Genomic DNA, 20,201 nt, shown 5'->3' on the forward strand with positions numbered 1-20,201 from the left:
TGGAGAGCATGGTGGATGGTGAGTTGAGAAAGGGGGTGGCAGCTCAGTCCCAGACAGTGCTATAGGCTATAGTAAGGAGTTTGGACTTTGTTCCAAGTGCAGTGGAAGACCATGGAGGGATGTGAGAAGGGAAGTGACCTGATCTGATATATTTTTTTAAGATCCCACTGCTCTGTAGGGGATGAATTTAAGGGGACAGGAAAAAAATGTTGCAGAAGAGATGGAGAGGACCACACAGATTTGGGATTTTTTCTAAAGATGGCATCACCATTTCTTAATGGTAGATTGGGTGTGTCTGGATGTAAAAAGGAGAGGAATGAAGAGTAATTTATAGATTTGGGGACTTACACAACTAGGTTTAGGTCAATGGCCTTTAAGAAATTGGGAGACAAGGAAAAAATGGGGTTTTATTTTGGGGCAGGGAGATCAAGAGTTCTTTGGACATGTCAAGTCTGAGAGGCTGAACAGTATGGAATATAAGAGCTTCACCAACTAACTGCTAGCAACTCAGGAAGGTGAGCATATCATATATTCGCCAGACTTCAGGTAACAAGGAATGTCTCAAATTGCCACCCTTGAATAGCTTACTCACTTGAGAGCTGAGATTAAGATGCTATCAGATATAGAAGGACTAGAAGAACAGCACTTCCCTATTCTTAAAATGTTTTCTGGGACATGACAGAGTAGATATGACATCTTTTCTGGGGTTTTTAATGGGAAATGCCCCGGCTCTGGGAGTGTGTATATGTGCCCAGGGGACATACATGCTGAGCGCTTGAAACACTATGCCCTTTGTGACAGTCTGAAGTTCTTTTATGAATCCCAAAAAAGAAAAAGATTATGTTTCTGAATTAATCCATTTCTGTGGGTATGGGGCCTTTTGATTGGACTGCATCAGTGAGGTATAAGCCAACTTGGGTCTCTGCCCTCTTGCTTAGTCTGATATAAATGGAGACACAAAGAGAAAGGAAACTTCCATATTTGATCTGGACCTGTGAGATACAGGATTCCAGGTTCACCCACAGCTGAATTCAAGGAGAGATGCCCTGAGAGGCTCAAGGAACTGAGGCCCAGGAAAAGATGGCTGATGGACCACAGCTGAGTTCAAGGAAAAAGTAGAGTGAGACTGATGGACCTGCCATCTTGCCTAATTGCCATATGGCGGGATGCTAGGATCGTCAATTCTGATGGTGCCTTGATCTGGACATTTCACGGCCTTGAAATTGTAAGATTTTCCCCTACTAAATTTCCCGTTATAAAAGCCAAATCATTTCTGGTACTTTGCATTGGCATCCCTGTGGCAAACTAAGACACCTCCATAGAGAAAGTCATGTTAGTACCAAGTTTCTTTCTGTTCAGTTTTTCTATTCTGTTATATGAGCAAGTTCATCCATTCATTTTTTTTTTTCTATTTGTTTGTTCAATATAATTTCCTTCTATGTGCTAGCCACTGGGCTCAAAAATGGATAAAAGAGTTTCTCTTACAAGGAACTTACCATCTCTAGAAGGTCATAGTCTGTAGTAGAGAAGAGGGAAGGTAATAAACCATTAAAATTGGACCTGTGTGATGCCCAGAGGAAGATCAACTAATCCATCTGAAGGCCATGGAAGAAGGCTATGAGGAAGAGGTGACTCAAATCCCTAGAGAGGTATTACAGCTTTCATGATGAATGAGGAGAGGAAGGCATCCAGTCAGAGAGAATAGCTTGTGCCAAGGCCTGAGAGAATAAGAATGTGCTGAAAGACTCATTTAGAGGGTATGAGAAATCATGACACAAAGTTACAAACTATTTGTAGATTGGACAAACAGAGAATGTTCTGGATAATGCTCTTCCACATTTCCCATGGACTTAAAACCTCTAGGTTGCCTTCCAAGTCCAGTCTATTCATGAACAAAACCTGATTTGTTCTTTGGAGCCCTGTGAATTAGCTATTTACATTACAGTTTTACAAATAAGCAGGCTGAGGTTTCCTTGGGTGCCTTAGTTTTCTTGTGAGCCAGACTGAATGGTTTTTCTGCTCTGACTTAACACTGTCTCCTTTTTTTTCTGTACAATTGTAAGAGGAATCATGAAGAGATGGAAAAGAACTACACAAGGAGTTAGGAACTGCTACTAACATTATCATGATTTTCAACAAGTCGGAGTCCTCAGTTTCTTCACCTGAAAAGAATATAGGGTTGACCTGGATTGATGATCTCTGTGGTGTCTTCTAGCTCTATTACTCTGCAATTCTGCAGTTCATAAAACAGTTCAAAGTGCTATCAAGACTCTACAAAATCATCATATCCTCTATTGAATTGTTGCCCTAATGCACATCACCAACAAGCAGACACTAATGGAGGTCTTCCTATGTGCCAGGCACCCTGCTAAACTGTTTCTATAAATCTCCTGGCTAATCCTCAACACAGTCTTGTGAGATGGATATTTCCTCAACTTTACAACAAAGAAACTTCAAGGGATGAGTAAACTTGTCAAATGTCATTTATATAAAAATGGAATTCTTGTTCGGGTTGTTGGCAATGGACCCGCCTTGAGGTTTGTGATTGGCAGTGCAGCAGTGAAAATGGTGCGTGCCCTAAGAAAATGCTCACTGGGGTGCCCTGTTGTGACACTCTCCCATTCTGATTTGAATTAGCAGTCACTGATTTCCACTACTTGACTGTTGGATATCTGAGAAGGAACAGCATCATATTCCTTGTTGTCTTGTCACAGTGCCATTGCACATCGTAAGGATTTAGGAAAGTTTGTGAAGAAGTAGATGAATACTTAAAGGACTGAATCCAGGAGTAAGGAAATGCACTCCTAAGTATGTTAAAAAAACACACACACACACACAAAATCCCTGCGTTCCTCTGGAGAAGACAAGGAAAAGCATTTTGCATGGAACGGCTGTTAGAGCAGCAGGCAGAGCCCTCCTGACTATTTTTTCCTTTGCTGTGACATCTCTCCATTTGTGACTTTCTCCAATTTGCTCTACATTCAGCCTGAGCCTCTGCTATTCTCGCTCAATTCCAACTCCACCCAGTATTTCTTGTTGCAATTTGAATGCCATCTGGACCGCAGTATTAGTCTCTCCAAGATAGGCACACCAGCAGAAAAAGATGACTGGCTGTCTGAGAAGGTCCCCCTGCCCTCCTCCCAGAAGTGTGTTCAGACCCTGTCATCCTGCTGACAGGAGCCAATTTCACGTTACCAAGATTGTAATTCACTCCCTTTCCAAAGTCCTGAACTGATGCCAAATCTTGTTAGGAGTTTTTGCTTGAATTTTTGCTAATGTGAAAATAGAATAATAGTTTTTTTAAAAAAAGAGAGAAGAGAGAAAGGAAGACATCAAATAGTTACAAGCTATGGGAAATCCTTCCCCTTCGGTTTGCAGTTTTCTCTCTACATGTGTACCGGTACAGGTCTGTTCTTTTGAAAGCTGTTAAATATCAGAGCCATCCTGCAGCCAGCCCCTCCACTGACAAAGGGGCAAAAGGAAGAGCGTGCCAAATTCTAAAGTCAGCCTTGTCAGATACCAGAGATTTGGGATGGGGTCGTGTTTGGGATCAGGATCGCAAGCGTAGGAGCACACGGTCGTTTCCAGCGCCCCTAGAGAGGCCCCAAGAGCTGTGAGGGTGTTTTCGGTGTTTCTTCGTAAACTCCGCTACTGGCTCCAGCTTGTCTGAGGCCACAGAAACAGCTGTATCATCGTCTCTTTACCATCACTTTCCACCATCCTTACAACAGCCTCACCACCCTCAAATCCCCAGCACCACTGCTGCCACCAGCATCAAAATGCCTGCTCCTTCCTGCTTCCCAAACCCCACAAAACTGGATTGGGCGCCCTGTATCTAACGATCAAAACGACAGAAACAGCAACTAATAGCTTGAATCATGTCTTTACTCTGAGCCAAGTATTGTATACTAAAGGCTTTATATGGACCAGTGGTTCCCAAGCCTTGTCACAGCCTGGCACCTGCCTACCCTCACCTAGAAAGCAAATAATCCCATGACTATCCAGTGTTCCCTTCTTTTTCATACTCTTCCCTTCCTTCCTTTTTTACTTTCTCTAATTTTTGAAGGGGAACTGGCATGCATTGAGATATTTCTCTGCCTGTTGCTGTGCTTATTATTTCCATGCACATCAATCATCTCACCTCTTCCTCTCAGCAAGCCCACATTGTCTATTATCCCTACTTTCCTGAGGAGAAAACTGAGACCCAGAGTAATGAAGGGTTTTATCCAAGGAAATGCCAATGATGTTTCAAACATCTCTCTTCCTCCTTCCCCCAGAAGCCAAATTTCTCACTTTAAAAATATCCAGTGTTTTCAAATGCTAGCAAATTGGTTTTCTTGAAATTAGATTAAAGTTGGGAAGGTCAAAGAAGCAAGAGTCTGATTCCTTGTCATTGCCATCCACTGTTCATCTGTTCATTCACATTAGCCTTTTCAGGTCAGCTCAGTGCCCTGTTCTTGGTCACCAGCTTTTCTGCATTTTTTTTTCTGCTTTTCTTCTGTCATCTGATTAAGGCACTAGCAAATTCCTTTCATCGCCAGGAACTGTCTCTTCACATTTTAAGAAAGATCAGCTTAATTTTTAGGAGCTCAAACCACCCTTTTCTTAGTAAATATTTCATTGTTGAAGAATTTGTGGATATATTGTGCTTGCATTCACTTCAAGAGAAAATATAACCTTCATTATAAGATCTAAGCATTTTCTTCCATTCCCCACATTCCTGGACAAATCTTTTGGGACCCTCCTGAATTGGTAGGTAGCGGAAAGAGGGCCATTAGCCACTGAAATGAGACCCAACTTAGAGTAATCAGAGGCAACTTTTCAATCACTACAGGAATGAATCTTAAAAGCCAATTCTTCTGTAAGATTAAGGCACTGAGTCCAGCAAGACCAGGGAGTCTCAAATCTCAGTAAGCCTGATGCATTGGTGTTGAATGTGATTCCATTTTTTTTTAATGATAGTGGGGCTTCATAGAAACATGAATCTTAACTTCCTTTAAAAAAGCCCCACAAATATCTGGCTCTGATTTAGCCCAGACAATGAAAAAACGTTTTATATCAAAGAGAGGAGGGCTGATATTTTTATAAACTGAGTTTGATTTTGTGACTCTGTCTAGACATGAGAAGAATGCAGCTCTTCCATTGAACTTTTCCAGTCAATACAAATGTAAGATTTTGAGGGGGGGGCGGTGTGGGAGGGTGGGGGGGTAACAGAAATTGAACTCAGGACCTTGTACATGGAAAGCAGGCACTCAACCACAGAGCAGCAACCCCCTCCCTCACTTTTTTTGTAAGATATTTTTTGAAAGAATAGAAGAGACTATGTAAGGAATATGTCTAGTGTTTAGAAAGTACTCGGTCAACTGGAAGTTTGTTTTATTATTTTCAATGTATGTTATCAGAGCTGTGCTGTCCAATATAGTAGCCACTAGCCACATGTGGCTTTTTAAATTTAACTTAAAACTAAATAAAATTAAAATGCCAATTCCTCAGTCACACTAGCCATATTTCAAATGCTCAGTGTCCACATGTGGCTTCTGGCTCCTGCATCAGACAACACAGATATAGAACCTTTCCCATCATCACAGAAAGTTTTCTTGAACAGCACTGCTCTAAAGAAAAATCAGTTATTAATATCATAGCTTCTATTCTCCATCTCTTCCCACTTCTACCCCTACCTTCCATTCTTCAGTTGCCAAACAGAGTTTTTCCTTCCTCTCTGCCAAAAAGTAGGAAAGTGACTATTTACTCTTGGCTGAAGGCAATAGAGAGCATAGACTCCTAGGTATCCCAGAGAGAATTTGTCTTCATTAGCATCTGTCTTCCCTGTTAAATCCCTCCCCAGGAAAAGGTTTGTGCATTCAAATCCCTGGAGCCACTTCTCCTTAGTGCAGTTTTACATCACTTCAGTCCATCTGTTTCTTCTGAGCCTTCTAAATCGATCCTTGGAGTCATTTTTTGCAGCATTGGTCTGAATTTTGAGTTTACACGTAAAGTCTTGTGACCTCCCTGCCCCATGCCTATCCCATGCCAAGCTACAATGATTATTCACTGGGGCTGGATGGGAGCTTCATGAGACCAAGAACCATGCATCATTCATCTTTGTATCACCAGTGCATAACCAGGGCATGGCATTCACTTCAGCCAGTGAATGTTGGCTGAAGAAATTCATCTGTTGTGTTCTCAGTCAAGATGCCTTCAGTTTTCCCAGTAGGACTTTCATTAATTATACTCCCCACTGACAAGGTAAAATGCAATAGGTGTTACCAAAGGTTGTTCCAGAGAGGAAGGGGATGCTCCAAGAAATGACTGAGCCAGACAGAACAGTAAGGCACGCAACCACAAGCATTGGGTACCAAAGGTACAGCTGGGAGAAGCTGAGCAGGCAAGACTGTAGCCAGGAGCAAGAACAGACAGGGAGGATAGGGCCAGGAATGGATTGAGGGGTTCAGGACTCAGACCGGAAATGCCAGGAGGTGTCAGAGCAGCCTTTCACATGGGAGCCTGTCTGTGCTATCAAGCAGGGTGGTTTCTAGAGGGGGGCTCTCCAGGCTGCACTTCTGTTTTGTCTTCCTCTTTTATTTTTCTAAATATCATATAATAATAGTTACCAAATCTTAAAAAAGATGTGTGAGTGCATGGCTAAAATGAGCCAAAAGGAGTAGAATGGGGAGATACTAATAATAACTGCTGTTCATTGAGCATCTACTATGCGCCAAACAACAAACGAACGTTTATACTCACAACTTGGTCAGTCCTCCCAACACACCAGAGATGCTGTCATCATTACCATCCCTACTTTCAAGATGAAACGCACAACATGGGTTAGATACCTTGTCCAGGGCCACACCATTAGCCCATGGCATGGCCAGGACTCGGTCTTTAGCCATGTGCCTCCGGAGAGATGCTTTTTTTCATACCCCCAAATCAGGCTTCAGCTGCTTTTAAGGAAATCACCTCGTCCCCACGCAGCTTCCCACCTCACCAAAGGTTGCCTCTTCTGTCACCAGGAAAGTGACAAGCTCATGCCGATGCTGGTTATCCTCCCACATTTTCATTACATGGGACATGGTGGGGGTTTTTATGAGACTCCACCACAGGCTGTTTTTCAAATTTATTTAATTCATCCATCATGCTCTGAAGCCATTTGCTTTTTTATATTGGACAGATGTAATGAGATTTTGGACACTAAAAAATGTTTTTATTAAAAGTTATGACCCAGAGCTAGTTGGTAGGGGCTCTGCCATAAATCCCTAGTAGTGTGTGAATTTATAAAGGATGTAGTGACAAAACCTTAACCTTTTAGGCCACGCCATAGATTATAGGATCGCTTAGACTAATGTGGTCTCAACAGCCTCTCCCCACCTCTGGCCAAATCATCATCATCATCATTTATGTGGTGGTTTCTCCTCTCAGCTTAGCCAAAACTGACCCTTGGTGACCAATGCCTAGTGGAAGAAGGTGGCTGATGACAGGCTCATTGGTGGCTGGCCCCAGGCACTGCTGTAGCTGGCGCAGGCACGGTGGGTTCTCCTGCTCTGCTCTGCCCCCTGAACTGGGGCTGAGGTGGGGCACATTCACATGCTCTATGACCATGACCAGGTGAAAGGGATTTCTCACGGAGTATTAGGGGGCTGTGACTAAGGGCAATAGCTTCCATACCCCTCCACTGCCAAAGGGGAAGTGCTCCTCTAAATTAGGAAATGATGCGGTTAGTTCCGTTCATGTAGAACTTTATAATAGTGTCAAGATTAGCAGGTTAATGTCATCCTACTTGCACGTCATCCAAAAATCTTGTTCATATAGACCCAATCATGGTTATTCTGTAGACATTCAATATTACATATTATATATGTATATAATGAACAAAAATTTAAAATTAACAAAGCAATTCGATTGAGGAACCACCAGCTATTTTTAAACATGTCTTTCTTCATATATATATATAATTTTTCATATATATATATATATATAATTTTTAAGGGGGTACCAGGGGTTAAACATGGGACCTCGTATATGCAAAGCAGGCACTCAGCCACTGAGCAACCCCCACTCCCATTCATATATTTTTGAGCACCTGCTATGTGCCAGATACTCTAAGCTGACAGGCATTCCAGAATCAATAAGGCATGGTCCCAGCTTCAGACAGTCCAGTTTCATAGGCACAGGTGATATGCTAAAGGGCTGCAGAGGAGGATTTGCAGTTCAGAAGATCAAGGAAAGCTTCACGAAAGAGGTGGCTTTAGGATGGGTATTGAGGAATTTGGTGAGCTCCGAGTGTGCAGAGATGGGAGAAGAGCCTTTCAAACAGAGAGGACAATGCAACTAGCTGCTCAGAGGTGGCTCCAAAGAGTTATGTTTTGCTAAAAGGACATGATAATATTTTTTTTCTTTTGAAAGAAAAATCTCAAGTATAAATTCCATGTTCCTATTTGAATCCACTCGAGACTGGCCAGGTAATGTCTGTAATTGCAGAAAGATGGACTTTAAACTTACAAAGTCGCCATTGCTGTATTTCCTAATCAGGCCTGTGTATTATCAGCTGCTTATGCTGGGAACATATTCCAGGATTTTCACAGTACATTGGCAAGAGACCATGGGAGTGTAAACCATAGATACTGTCATCATTGAAGTCATAAATCCATGTCATCTGTGTGTCACTCTCTTCATCCTCATTCATCATCCCTTACACTTTCAGAACGGCCACCCATTTGTGGATTTTGACCAGCGGTTCGCTGCAGCCACCCCGGTAAGAATGAAAGTGCTCTGTCTGGTTAACTGTTTCGTGTCATTATCTCATCGTTCATCTCATACTCATAAGTCATGCCCTGTGGTTACAGAACAGAAACCTACCGATGGACTGGGATGAGATTTTCGAGGCAACAAAGGTAAGGCCTCGAGGCTCTTATTAAAATGAGGATATTCCGGTCATTCTCACACAGTGACATCATGTTCCCCTCATCCTGCTAGCGTGAACCGCAGACCTTTTCTCTGCTCCAAGGAGCACCTAGTCCGCTCTTCACAAGAGACTTCCTTGCACCCTGCAGTAAGGTCAGATAGAAAGAGCATGGGTACATGCGTGTGTGAGAGAGAGAAATATATGTTGAAGAGGCGGTGACACCCCTGCTTTTCATCCAACAAATGTTTTCCAAGCCCTACCATGCACCAGACATTCTGATACATGCGGGAGATACAACCAAGGAGTATCCAGCCTCTGTCCTCCAGAAGCCCCAAGTAGCATGGTGTAGGTAACATAAAATAGGGCAGCTTAGGGCAGGATAGGATAAGGTGGCCTAGTGGAGTATAACCGAGTAGAGGTGCATTCAGACCATAAACAGGATATGCTAAGTGCACCATTGGAGATGAAGCAGTCAAAGTTGCTGTTCAGTTGGTGTGTCCTGATAGGGATGTACTAGTTTTCAGCCATTGTTTGTTCAGTGGTTGATGCACAGGCCAATATGTATTATCACCCCTAGGTACTGGAGAGTTATGGGGAGCCTCTAGGACAGTGGTCCTTAATCTTGGCTACAGATTTTAATCACGTGGAATGTTTTTACAGCCTCCATGGCTAGGCTGTCAAGCATTAGCATTGCTTAAAGATTTCCCCAGATGATTTCAATGTGCATCTGAAGTTGAGAACCACTGATCTAGGAGTATCATATAAGCTGTTCTGAGCAGTGGGATGGGGTTCAAATTGGGTTAGGAAACACTTCCTAGGGGAAAAAGTAAGTCTTCTAATTTATGTCCTTAAAAATGTGTGGGAAAGGCAATGGGGGTGGGCGAGGGAAGGTAGGAGCATGTGTAAAGTCCCTGCAGTGGCCCTTCCTTTGTAACACCTTGTGCTTCTCTCCTTCATAATTCTGAATTAATCATATCCATAGGTCTGTCTTTCCAAAAAACAGTGAACTCACAAGAGTAGGAACATGCCTTATTCCTCTCTATATGCCCTGCCCTCGGCACAGTAGCTCATTCACAGCAGGGGCTTCATACCTTTGCTGTAAAGGGTCATGAGGAGCTCCTGGTGCCAAAACATAGGGAATGAGTCTGTCGGAGTGTGTTTGGGGGGTCAGGCAATGACAACTCAGCCTTCACCAACGGCACCTTCAGAATTGCTCTATAGAAGGAACTAGGGGCAGCGGTCTAGTTGAAAGAAGGACCAGCGGACCTGAAACAGCAATTTATGACACTCCAGATGTTACTGGGAAATAGCAGTCGTTCATACTACAAATGGCTGGGGAGGGGCAGGGCAGGCCAGTGGAGAGCGAGGGCTACCCCCTCCATCTCTAAGCAATACCTCGATATCCTCACTGGCTGGCAGCTCCCAATGCCACTCAGCTTTCCCTAGAAAATGTCTATAGGCCCTGAGAAGGGGCCAAAATCTGCCCTCAGCAGCTGTGTCTCTCTCTGCCTGAGGACATTTTGATGGCAAGGAGGCATTGCGAGCAGACCTTTCAGATGGCTGCTTTGGAGGGGCTTGAGTCCTAGCAGCCCCATTTGGAATCTAGGCTTCCGCGTAAGGAACATTGTAGCCCTGGGCTTCTGCCTGTAGGAGGGCTAACTAGGGCTTCATAAAGTAGAATACAGACCAACAGGAAGCTGGGCAGCCCACAGGGTCTTTTAACTGACCAAGCAGAGGCGAGTCGCTTACCCTCTCATTCCCAATCAGCTTATCCGTAAAATATAGACTAGAACATGAGACCGGTGCTGCCAGTTCCACCAGACTTGGTGAGTGTCAAACAGGATAATATATTGGAAAGTATATTGTAAACCATAAAGTGTTTAACGAATGTGAATTGTTAGTTTTATTCTCTTGAGACCTTTAAAGTGCTTAATTAGAAAATATTATCAGATGGAACATGGTATATTAGGTTCCAAATAAAAGGACTAGGGTTAACATGGGGGGCTGTGAAAACAGATATTATTCCAGGTTCTCAATCACATATGGTTATTAGAATTATTTTTAATTTTATGGCCTAAGAATCCCTTTTTTTCTATAAAATTTAATTAACTCAAGGTTCTATTTAAACAGCAAAGCCAATGGAATGAAATAACAATCTATGTTTTATGCCTCTGCATGTTTTTCTCGTTTAATCCTTGAGTGAAAATCATCTGGCAAAAGGAAAGACTATATCTCAAGAATGAAGGTTATTTTAAAAGTTGCGCTTAAGGAGAAAATGATCCAATAAATTATATTTATGATGTTAGTAAAAGTGTGCCATGAGTTCAACACATTTGAAATGTAAATTGTATGATTTAATTATTAACTTCATTTTAATATTTTCCTAACACTGAAAATAGTTGTGGCCATTTTAAAAGCATTGAGTTTCCAATCACGAGGACACCCTGAAGCTTCATTTGAATTGATTAAATAGAATTACTCCTTTTATGAATCTGGGAGAGACTTTAAAGGACTGGCGAAGTGTCCCCTAATGACATAAAAACAACTTGGTTGCTGAAGAAGCCGTTATCTAGGAAAAACATGCGTTTAGGGTCTAGCCGGATTTGGGGCAAGCACCCTGAACGGTGACCGTCCCATTACCACCGGCTGCTGGACTCTCGTCAAATGAGAGAGAAGTTGGTAATGAGTTGGCTGAAAAGACAGAAATACACACAAGTCCACCACTGCATTACCCCTGCCCACCCCACTGGCCCCCTCTCCTGCCGCTCCCCCACGTCACAGGCTGGGAGCACCAAGCAGCTTGTGTTCCCACCTACCAGTGCCGTCCCAGCCCTCTCTCCATCCGCTTAGCTCCGTCTGAATCCCCCCTCGCCCTCTTCACTGCCTGGCAAACTGCTCCTCTCCTTCAGGATTCAGATCGGGGCTGTTTCCTTGAGAAAAGCTTCATTCATCTTCTTCACCAAGAGCTGGCTGGGTCCCTTTCTGAGTGTAGCACCCCAGAGATCTCAGTCGCCACCCCTGCCCCCTGACACTGCAATTACCTGCATCTCTGCATAGCCCCCAGCAGCCCGTTACTCCCTGCTGCTGGGACTTTGCATTCCCCACGATGCTCCCAGCACCTAGCACAGGGCTCAGTACCTAGCAGCTGTTCAGTGTTTAGCAAAAACATAGCGTGAGGTTGGGAAGAAAATTAATAGGCAGAGGGCCCTACTGAGTGCCAGGCACCCACATAGTCCATCTGAAGGCTTAAGGGGAAGAGTTGAAAGTGCGGTGACAAGACAAAGCTGTTCGTTTGGCAAAAAGAGAAGAGAAAAAAAAAGCTGTGCCTTTTTTAACCAGACTTAGCCAAACTTCAAAGGAAATTCTGCTGTTGATTTTGTTGATGAATCTGGAGAGGAAATATTATGATTTCCATGTTCCAGGTGAGAGAACTGAAGCACTGAGTAGTTGCAGAGATTGCAAGTGGTAAAGTACAAATACAACCCCAGACATGGCACCTTTCCCAGCACCCAGCAGTCAGTCACTTATCAATAGAAAAGAACATTCCCTTCATGTTGCGAATGATACAAGGCCAGCCATGGCCTGGTTTAAGCAGAATGAGACAGTGTCCTGTGTGGCAGGGCAGTCAGCCCTGTCCTTTAGGTGGTATTTTCATGTGGCCCCTTCTCCCTCCCCAACACACACACACTTAGAAGCCATCACTTAAAACGAGAAGATGAGGGGAGAGTAGTTTTTCCTTCTGTAAACAGGTTTACACAAAGCGTATGATTATAGATTTCTCATAATTAAACCAGGCCACTTGGTTTCTGGCCATAGACTCCCCATAGTCTCTGAAACTCAAAGTGTATGCAGATTAATTTTCATGTATATCTTAAAGGGTTTCTCCTCCTGTTACGCTGGCCTTGCTCTGACGCTGCCGCATGATGGATGGCGTGCTGGATGATAGGGTATCTGCAGTGATGGAGCTCCTCGCTGTGATTAATAGTGTATATTCTAGGCTGGATTTGATGCCCTTCCTGGTATTAAATGGTCTGTTTTCTTTTCCTCCAACTACATTTTTTCCCCCAAAAATGAACTCTTTCAGGGACTGCTATTTGACTTGGAAACTTCACATGAAGAAAATTCCAGTCCTAGTCTGGGTGACCTTGAATCACCTCTATGAGACTCAGTTTATTCATCTGTAAAAATGGGGACATTGAGTCCTACCTCTCAGGGTTAGTGTTACTGGGAGCATTAATGAGAGATGACCTTGAAGTCATGTCTGGCTGGACTTAGCACCTGGAAGGCAATGTGTACATCTGGACGGACTTACGAAAGAGACAAACGATGGGAATGCTGAGAGGCAATGCTGGTATTTGATGGCAAAGAAGTGGGGATAGGTATTATTATTCCTTATGGGAAGTGGCTCATGAGCCAGTCTCCTTGTCTAAGTGGGGATAAATAGCCAGGCACACTGAAGGGAGAATTGATTCTGGCCTGGTCTGAGATGTTGTCTTTGGGAACATGAAGTAAAGCAATGACTAATTGGGCTTACTGTTCTGAGAGCCACCATGAAAAAAAGAGAAGCTTGATCTTCTTATCATGCTCTTTTTAACACGGTGCCTGGTGGTTTCAGCTTTCCTTGGGGTTACATGGTTATCTTTTTGTCTTTTCAGGCTGTGACCCAATTAGAACTTTTTGGGGACATGTCCACCCCTCCTGAGATAACCTCTCCCCCCGTAAGTATGCTTTACCCTTTGAGTCCTGCATCCCATCCCTGCCATTCCTCAGTTACCTAGTAAAGAGAATGTGAGCTTTGAGCAAAAAGAGGCCTGCTAGTGAATATCAGCTCTGACTCTTTCAATCTTTGTGACTTGGGCGAGTGAAAGCATTTCTGAGCCTCAGTTTTCACTGCTCTTAACAAAAAACATATAAAAAGGAATTATGATATACACCTCTGTTTTTGAGAAATAAATGAGACTACACAATTCAGCAATTACAGGACATTTTCTGGGTGATTGCATTTGAGGTGGGCATTGGGGATAGAGATAAGAATGAGAGGTGGTCCCTGCCTGCAATGAGCCCAGGGTCAAGTTGGGAATGGGCAAGAAGCACCGCGTGACAACAAATGTGCCTAGGTACTTGTCAGCACCTACCCAGAGCCTAGCACGGAGCAGGCAGTCAGCCAGGCAAAGGCAAAGAAGTGTTTTCTCCCGCAGCCCTGTCTGCCCTGCCCTCCCTTCCTCCCTTCCTGCCTTCCTGTCTTTCTGCCTTGTTTCTTCCCTCCCCTCCCAGCCTATGTCCTAGCTGCACAGACCAAGACCTGAGCCTCCTTTCAGCCAGGGTATCTCAGCCTATTCCTGTAAGAGAACTGAGATTGCAGAGCACCCTAATTTGCAAATGAAAAGAAGAAGACAGAATTAAAACCAAAGCAAAATAGAATCCCAAATGCTTTGAGGACTGGGTGCGTTCAAAGGCAACCCTGAAGCCACAGCAGAGGAAAGAGCAGAGGTGGCGCCTCCAGGCCCTCCCCTGTCCATTCCCGGGAGGAGGTGGGCAGAGAACTGTCAGCTGCAGCTGCTCCAGCTGAAGCCGCTGGGAGGGGGCAGCTCCTCCGGGCACTTGGCCGTTGTGCAAATCGACGGATGGTGCCATGGTTCATTGGCTAGCTGCGCCTCACAGCGAAAGGCTGTAGCCTTACCCCTTAGGACAGATGGCAAGAGACCCTGCTGCCCACAGCTGCTGCCAGGGAACCTAGGCACAGCTGCCCTGCTCCAACACCTGATGCCTGGAGAGGCCATGAGTGAGGGGATAGCAGCTTCTGTCCCCAAGGAATCTGGACAACTCTAGCCTTTCTTATTCTCTCCTCCATCCCTGGGATAACTGCTTCATCCTGGGCACTCAGAATCTCAGGATTGAGGGGCTGTGGAGCTGGACACATCTGAAGAGGTCTTTTGACCTCATCTCCTTTTACAGATGAGCAAACTGTGGCCCAGAGAGGGTACGTAACTCATCAGGGTCACACAGGGAAACAAGAATGACACTGGATGTGTTTAAAAGTGCTTAACACAGCAGTTCCTAGCTATATTTCTGGCTCTGAACCTAAGTGCAATCCAAATGGGTATTTAATAATCCTTAGAACAATGCCATTCGTCCCACAACTGCTAGTCTAAAAATGGCCTTGTCTAATTGCTGTGGTTTCAGGATTAATTGCTTGCCCCATTCGGTTCCAAGGGGGAGAAATATACATATATATGAACATGTATGTCATCAAACAGACAAATACTCTAGGCAAAAGGCTGCTGTAAACAGGTGTGGCCATTTAAAACAAATTAGTACTGATGTTATTATTTCAGTACCTCTCACCTTAACCACCAGTTCATGCAACAGAGCTTTCTGGGATTCCAGGCCCAACACGGCCCAGGCTCTGTAGATTTCCAGCTGCTCAGTTGTCGTTTTTGGTCATTCTTGAAAATATTGTGTTCTGTTTGCCAGTGACGACCCAGGCAAAATTCTGGGAGGCCCCAGAATACAAGGGCCTGTGCTCCAGATGCTAAGCTTTACTTGTTCATTTAGTCAACAGTGGCTTATGGAGTGGCAAGCCCCGAGCCTGGAACATAGTTGGTCCTGAATAAGTGGATATCAATTTGAAGTGACTGCCTATAAAGGGTGAGGCCAGATATTATGGAATAACTTGATGAAGTGAAAGCACCTGCCAAACAGAGGCTTTAAATCATCATGATAGTGACCCTCATTTTCTGAACACCTACTACATGCCTACACTTGGGGCTAGGTAATTTAAATAAATGCATGCGCTCGTTTAATCTGCACAGCAACCATAGAAGTGTCCTTTTCCCCATTTGGTAAATAAAGCTTAAGTAACTAGCCAAAGGTCTCCACCCCTCAGAGGTGGCCAGGACCGTGCTCACCTCTTTAGCTCCACTCCCACGCCTTAATTCTTGCACCTGCTGCCCGCCGTCCTCATTGAGCGCTGAGCCAGGTCTCCCAGGCTCCTTAGTGCCCTCTGCCTCTCTCTTGTCTGACAGACTCCTGCAACTCCAGGTGATGCCTTTATCCCGTCTTCATCTCAGACACTTCCGGCGAGTGCAGACATGTTTGGTTCTGTACCTTTCGGCACTGCTGCTGTACCCTCAGGTAAGCTCTCCCCAGGCTCCCTTCCGTCAGTCTCCACCATCAAGAGAGAGAAGCGGTTGACTGAACCACCTGCCAGATTCTGCCCAAACATCTCTGGGATCTCTCTTCTTGGCTTTTGACTCTCACAGCGACATTGAGAAGCTGCCATTGTAGGGGACAGAAAGCTCTGGTATGACACTGGCTGGGATTCTTGATGTCTTTTGCCTGGAAAATTCAAGATACCAGGCTACTCAGGTCTATAACTTTTGGGAGCTCGGTGCCCTCCCAGCCATGCAAATAAGTGCAAGTGCCTGTCCTCCTGTCCACCTCAGGCAGGAGGAGAGGAAGGTGGCGAGTTGGAAAGACCCAGGGTCAGCTCTCCACAGCCCGTTTGGGACCTGATGGAAAGAAGGCATTTTCCTTATTTGACACTGACTCAGGAGTGGGGTGTTCAGTACAAGTGGGGGAGCTGCAGCACTAGAACAAACTGCAAATAGTGAATTATAAAGATGTTGGGCCTCAGTGACTTAGACAGTATTTGTTCTGTTCTTCAAATATTATCTAAAACATATTCTGCTTTTACAACAGAGGAAAAAAGTATATATATCATAGTAATAGTATTTGGGTGAGTTACAAATTGGTGGGGTTCCCAGGCATCATATCATAACCTTGTGCCCATGGCACCAAGCCCTCTGCATAGCCAGGTCTAGTTGGAAATGACCAAAGGTGGTCTCAGTTCTACTTTTTATCTACAGGAACACCTTCAGGAGTTGTTCTTTTTTTCTTTTTCCTTTTTCTTTAAGTACATATTTGGAATCTGCGCTTTCATCTTTCTCTACTTTATCCTTATTAATGGCAAATAGAGTCTGACTATTTTAGAATACAAATCTTATGTTCTTTCTATAAATAATTGCTTTTAATTACATTAGTATTAGAAGCAAATTCTTTCTACCAAATGTAAGCCTTGCTTTTACTCAAAGCAATTAAAAATTCATACTCTGTTCTGAAATAGTTATTACAACCTCACGAGTCAAGGAATCATTTTGAATTTTTAGAAGCAACAGAGCTTGGCAGCCACTGGATCTAGCTTATAGTTTAGAATCTGCAGGTCACTTAGACATTTATTTAATTGCTAGGCTTCCCAATCAAGTCTGTATACTCCCCTTCCCTTCTTGAAAATGGGACGGTAGTGATGACTAGTTTTCCTTACCTAAGAAGAATATTGAAATCTCCCTGAGAATAAAAATAATATATGTCATTTTAAATAAGAATAACAATTTTCAAACAAAAGTGTTCCACCCTTCTCTGCAGTCAGTCTTGTGTTCAGAATACCCATGCTTCATCTCCATTATATAATCTTTAAAGATGTGCTGGGGTGGATGATGGGACCTCTAGCACCAAACTTACCAATTCACAGGAGTCTTCATTCCACCAGTATTACTGAGCGCCTATTATGTTCCAGGTCCTGTTCTAAGGACTTGGGGTGCATCCGTGAATATGACAGACAGACCTAGCCCAAGAGAACTAACCTTCTACACAGGACAAGGGCAATAAACATGAACATAACTGTAAAATGTTAGAAAGTACAAGTGGCAAGGAAAAAAGTGAATATAGAACAGAGTTTGGGAGATTTGGAGTCCAGGGCAGAGGGTGATTGCACATGGCAGGTTGTGGAGAGGAAGGGGCTCCTGCCAAGGTGAAGTGTGGAAGGAGCGAGGGAGGGAGCCAGCCGGAGTCAGGGCTGACCGTATTCCAGGCAGAGGAATGACTCCCCCGAACCTCTGTTTCTTTGTCCACGGAGGAGAGACGGGACTGGATGCCATCTCACATCTCTTCAGCCCTGGCACTGAGTTAAAAGCACCCTGAGGAGCACCGGTCTGAGCCTTCTCCTCAGCCTGGGTGCCATGAAGACCCAGATGTTAGTCTCGCTAGTGGACTGACTGTCCATGTTGCAAACTGAGGGCAAGTCACTTCCTCACATCCAGACTCAGTTTCCCTAGCTGTTAAAAAATAATAATAATAACTAACAGGTTTCCTCCGAGATTACCATTTTTAGAACGTAAGTCAAAAATTAATTCAAAGCAACATCTTTTTGTTTTGTTTTGATTCTTTGAGTCTTTGATTGGCTGCTGAACACAGCCAGCTTCGGTTGGTGAACTCTTTGCCCTTTTCCTGCCCTAATGGACCTTAAAAATCTGTAAAGCTATTGAATCTCTATCTACCTGCCACTAATTGCCCAGCAGTGATAGAGAGGCTGGGAAATGAACTGGGCTCCACAGACCCATGGAAGGGCTGCTGGGGGCTTTTAAATCCAATAGGCTGCCTTTGAATCCTGGCTCTACCATTTATTTATAAGCTTTAGACTCCTGAGCAAATTACTTAACCTGTCAGAGCCAGAGTTACTTCATCTTCATAACTAGGTTGAAAATAATACTTACCTTGCAACAATATCATACAAATTAAATGAGAAAATAAAGCTAAGCGCCTTGAAAAATGCTGGCACATCATAGCTACTTGGTGTGGAAACTGCTGCTATTATTATTATTATTATTTCTCTGATTTCTAGTATAGAAGGAAATATGACTTAACCCTACCTGTATTTGTCCCTTGCCTTCTTGGAATATTCATATAATGTGTATATGTATATGTATATATATATACACACACACACATACACACACACACATAGATGTATATGGGGGCGTGTGTGTGTATATATATGTATAAAACATATCCACTCAGAAACCGGGCGCATGATACAATAAAGTTTAGGTCTTCAGCCTCTTGATTCTTTAGTGCAAATGTGACTGGGGTGGTATGGAGAATGTATGCTGTATAAATACAGACTCTGCCACGTACCAGCTGTGTAATTCTCAGCCAAATCTCTTCCAAGCCTCAGGGAGCTTATCTGTAAAACGGGGATGAGAATAATTCTTCCACATAGCGCTGTTACGAGGATTACATGAGTTAATCCACGAAGTGAAATATTTAAAACAGTGCCTGGCAGCATTTATGTAAGTGAGCATTCAACAAAGATTTGCTCCCATGTTCAGCAGGAGCCCTAGCTCTGCCACTCCTAAGCCTATAGCTGCATCAAATCGTCCTAGAGCTGCAGTTTCTCCTATACGCAAGAAAGAACAATGACAGTGACGCCAGAGGCTTGTGGCAAGGATCTACTCCATGAAAATGTAAGCTCCACTAGGGCATAGGTTCTTGGCTGTTTTGCTCTTTGCTGCATCTCCAGAGACTAAACCTGTACCTGGCACCCAGTAGGGATATTTTTAGTTGAAGCAATCAATCAAGTGAGATGATGTTGGATAAGAGGTACCATATAAGTTGCAAAGGTCTAGGTGAGTGCAGGAGGGAATTCCTTAGATTTACATGTTATTCTTATATGTGGTTCACTTTCCTTTCCCTTTTTTCTTTTTTCAAATATTGGGGGTATCCCCAGGTGCCAGCATCTGGTTCTAAATTGCAATTTTCAACACTTTAAAAAATCTAACTGCAAGGCAGTAATGCAGGTGTTTCCTTTCACTTCACAGCAAGGAGATTTATGATTGATCTGAACTCCACAGCATAACCATATGCTCCTTGCCACCTCCTCCCTCCCCTGTTGAGCGTTAATGAGTAAACAGGTAATAAGTTGTTAGGTGGCTGCAATGGCAGCCCCTGAGTGGCTCCCCTTGTCCAGCGATATCAAAGCACTACCATAGAGGTGCCCCATTGTGTGAGTGTGGATACACATGACACCATGCATCCCGAGAGCCTTAACTCACAGGCCACAGACTGAGGGAAAACCCAGCCTGTAGCACCCCACCCCACCCCAGGAAAAGAGAGTGAGACCTGTAAGCTCCCAGACATGATACCCAATTACCCTGGCTGCCTTTTTCTTTCTTCTGACTATTGTACTTTGGTCTGGAGCAGATGGCACAAAGCCAGAGAGACATGCTAATAGCTCTCTCCAGAAAAGTATGCAGCCCATCTGTTAGTTCCTTGTGAAAAAAAAAAAAAATGAGGGGAAAAAAACCTGCCACTAAAAGAATCATCAGAGATCACAGTACTTATGTATCTTAGAGTTTAATTGTATACTTGGAAAAATGCAGTGAAGGCATTTATTAGGCTTTGACTCATTCACCTTCATAGAGGGCCTTTATCCAAGCATTCATGAAGTACCTGATGTATGCCTGGA

At 43.8% G+C, this 20,201-nt stretch overlaps 1 protein-coding gene across 7 annotated transcripts in view; it reads left to right on the forward strand.

The window, feature by feature from the left end:
* The window catches only part of DAB1 (DAB adaptor protein 1), a 1,209,360-nt gene that overhangs the window by 1,166,548 nt on the left and 22,611 nt on the right, over positions 1 to 20,201 (forward strand). For 4 of the 7 annotated variants that reach the window (XM_071217425.1, XM_071217424.1, XM_058303511.2 and 1 more), the window contains 2 exons: positions 13,555 to 13,617; positions 15,925 to 16,033. In XM_071217425.1, coding sequence (XP_071073526.1) covers positions 13,555 to 13,617; positions 15,925 to 16,033 — 172 coding nt within the window. Of the gene's footprint in view, positions 1 to 8,698; positions 8,750 to 8,840; positions 8,889 to 13,554; positions 13,618 to 15,924; positions 16,034 to 20,201 lie in introns of all 7 variants that reach the window. The other 3 variants (XM_058303509.1, XM_023590842.3, XM_023590841.3) reach the window with 1 other exon arrangement.

Source organism: Dasypus novemcinctus, chromosome 9, assembly GCF_030445035.2.
Source record: "Dasypus novemcinctus isolate mDasNov1 chromosome 9, mDasNov1.1.hap2, whole genome shotgun sequence".
NCBI classification, from domain to species: Eukaryota; Metazoa; Chordata; class Mammalia; order Cingulata; family Dasypodidae; genus Dasypus; species Dasypus novemcinctus.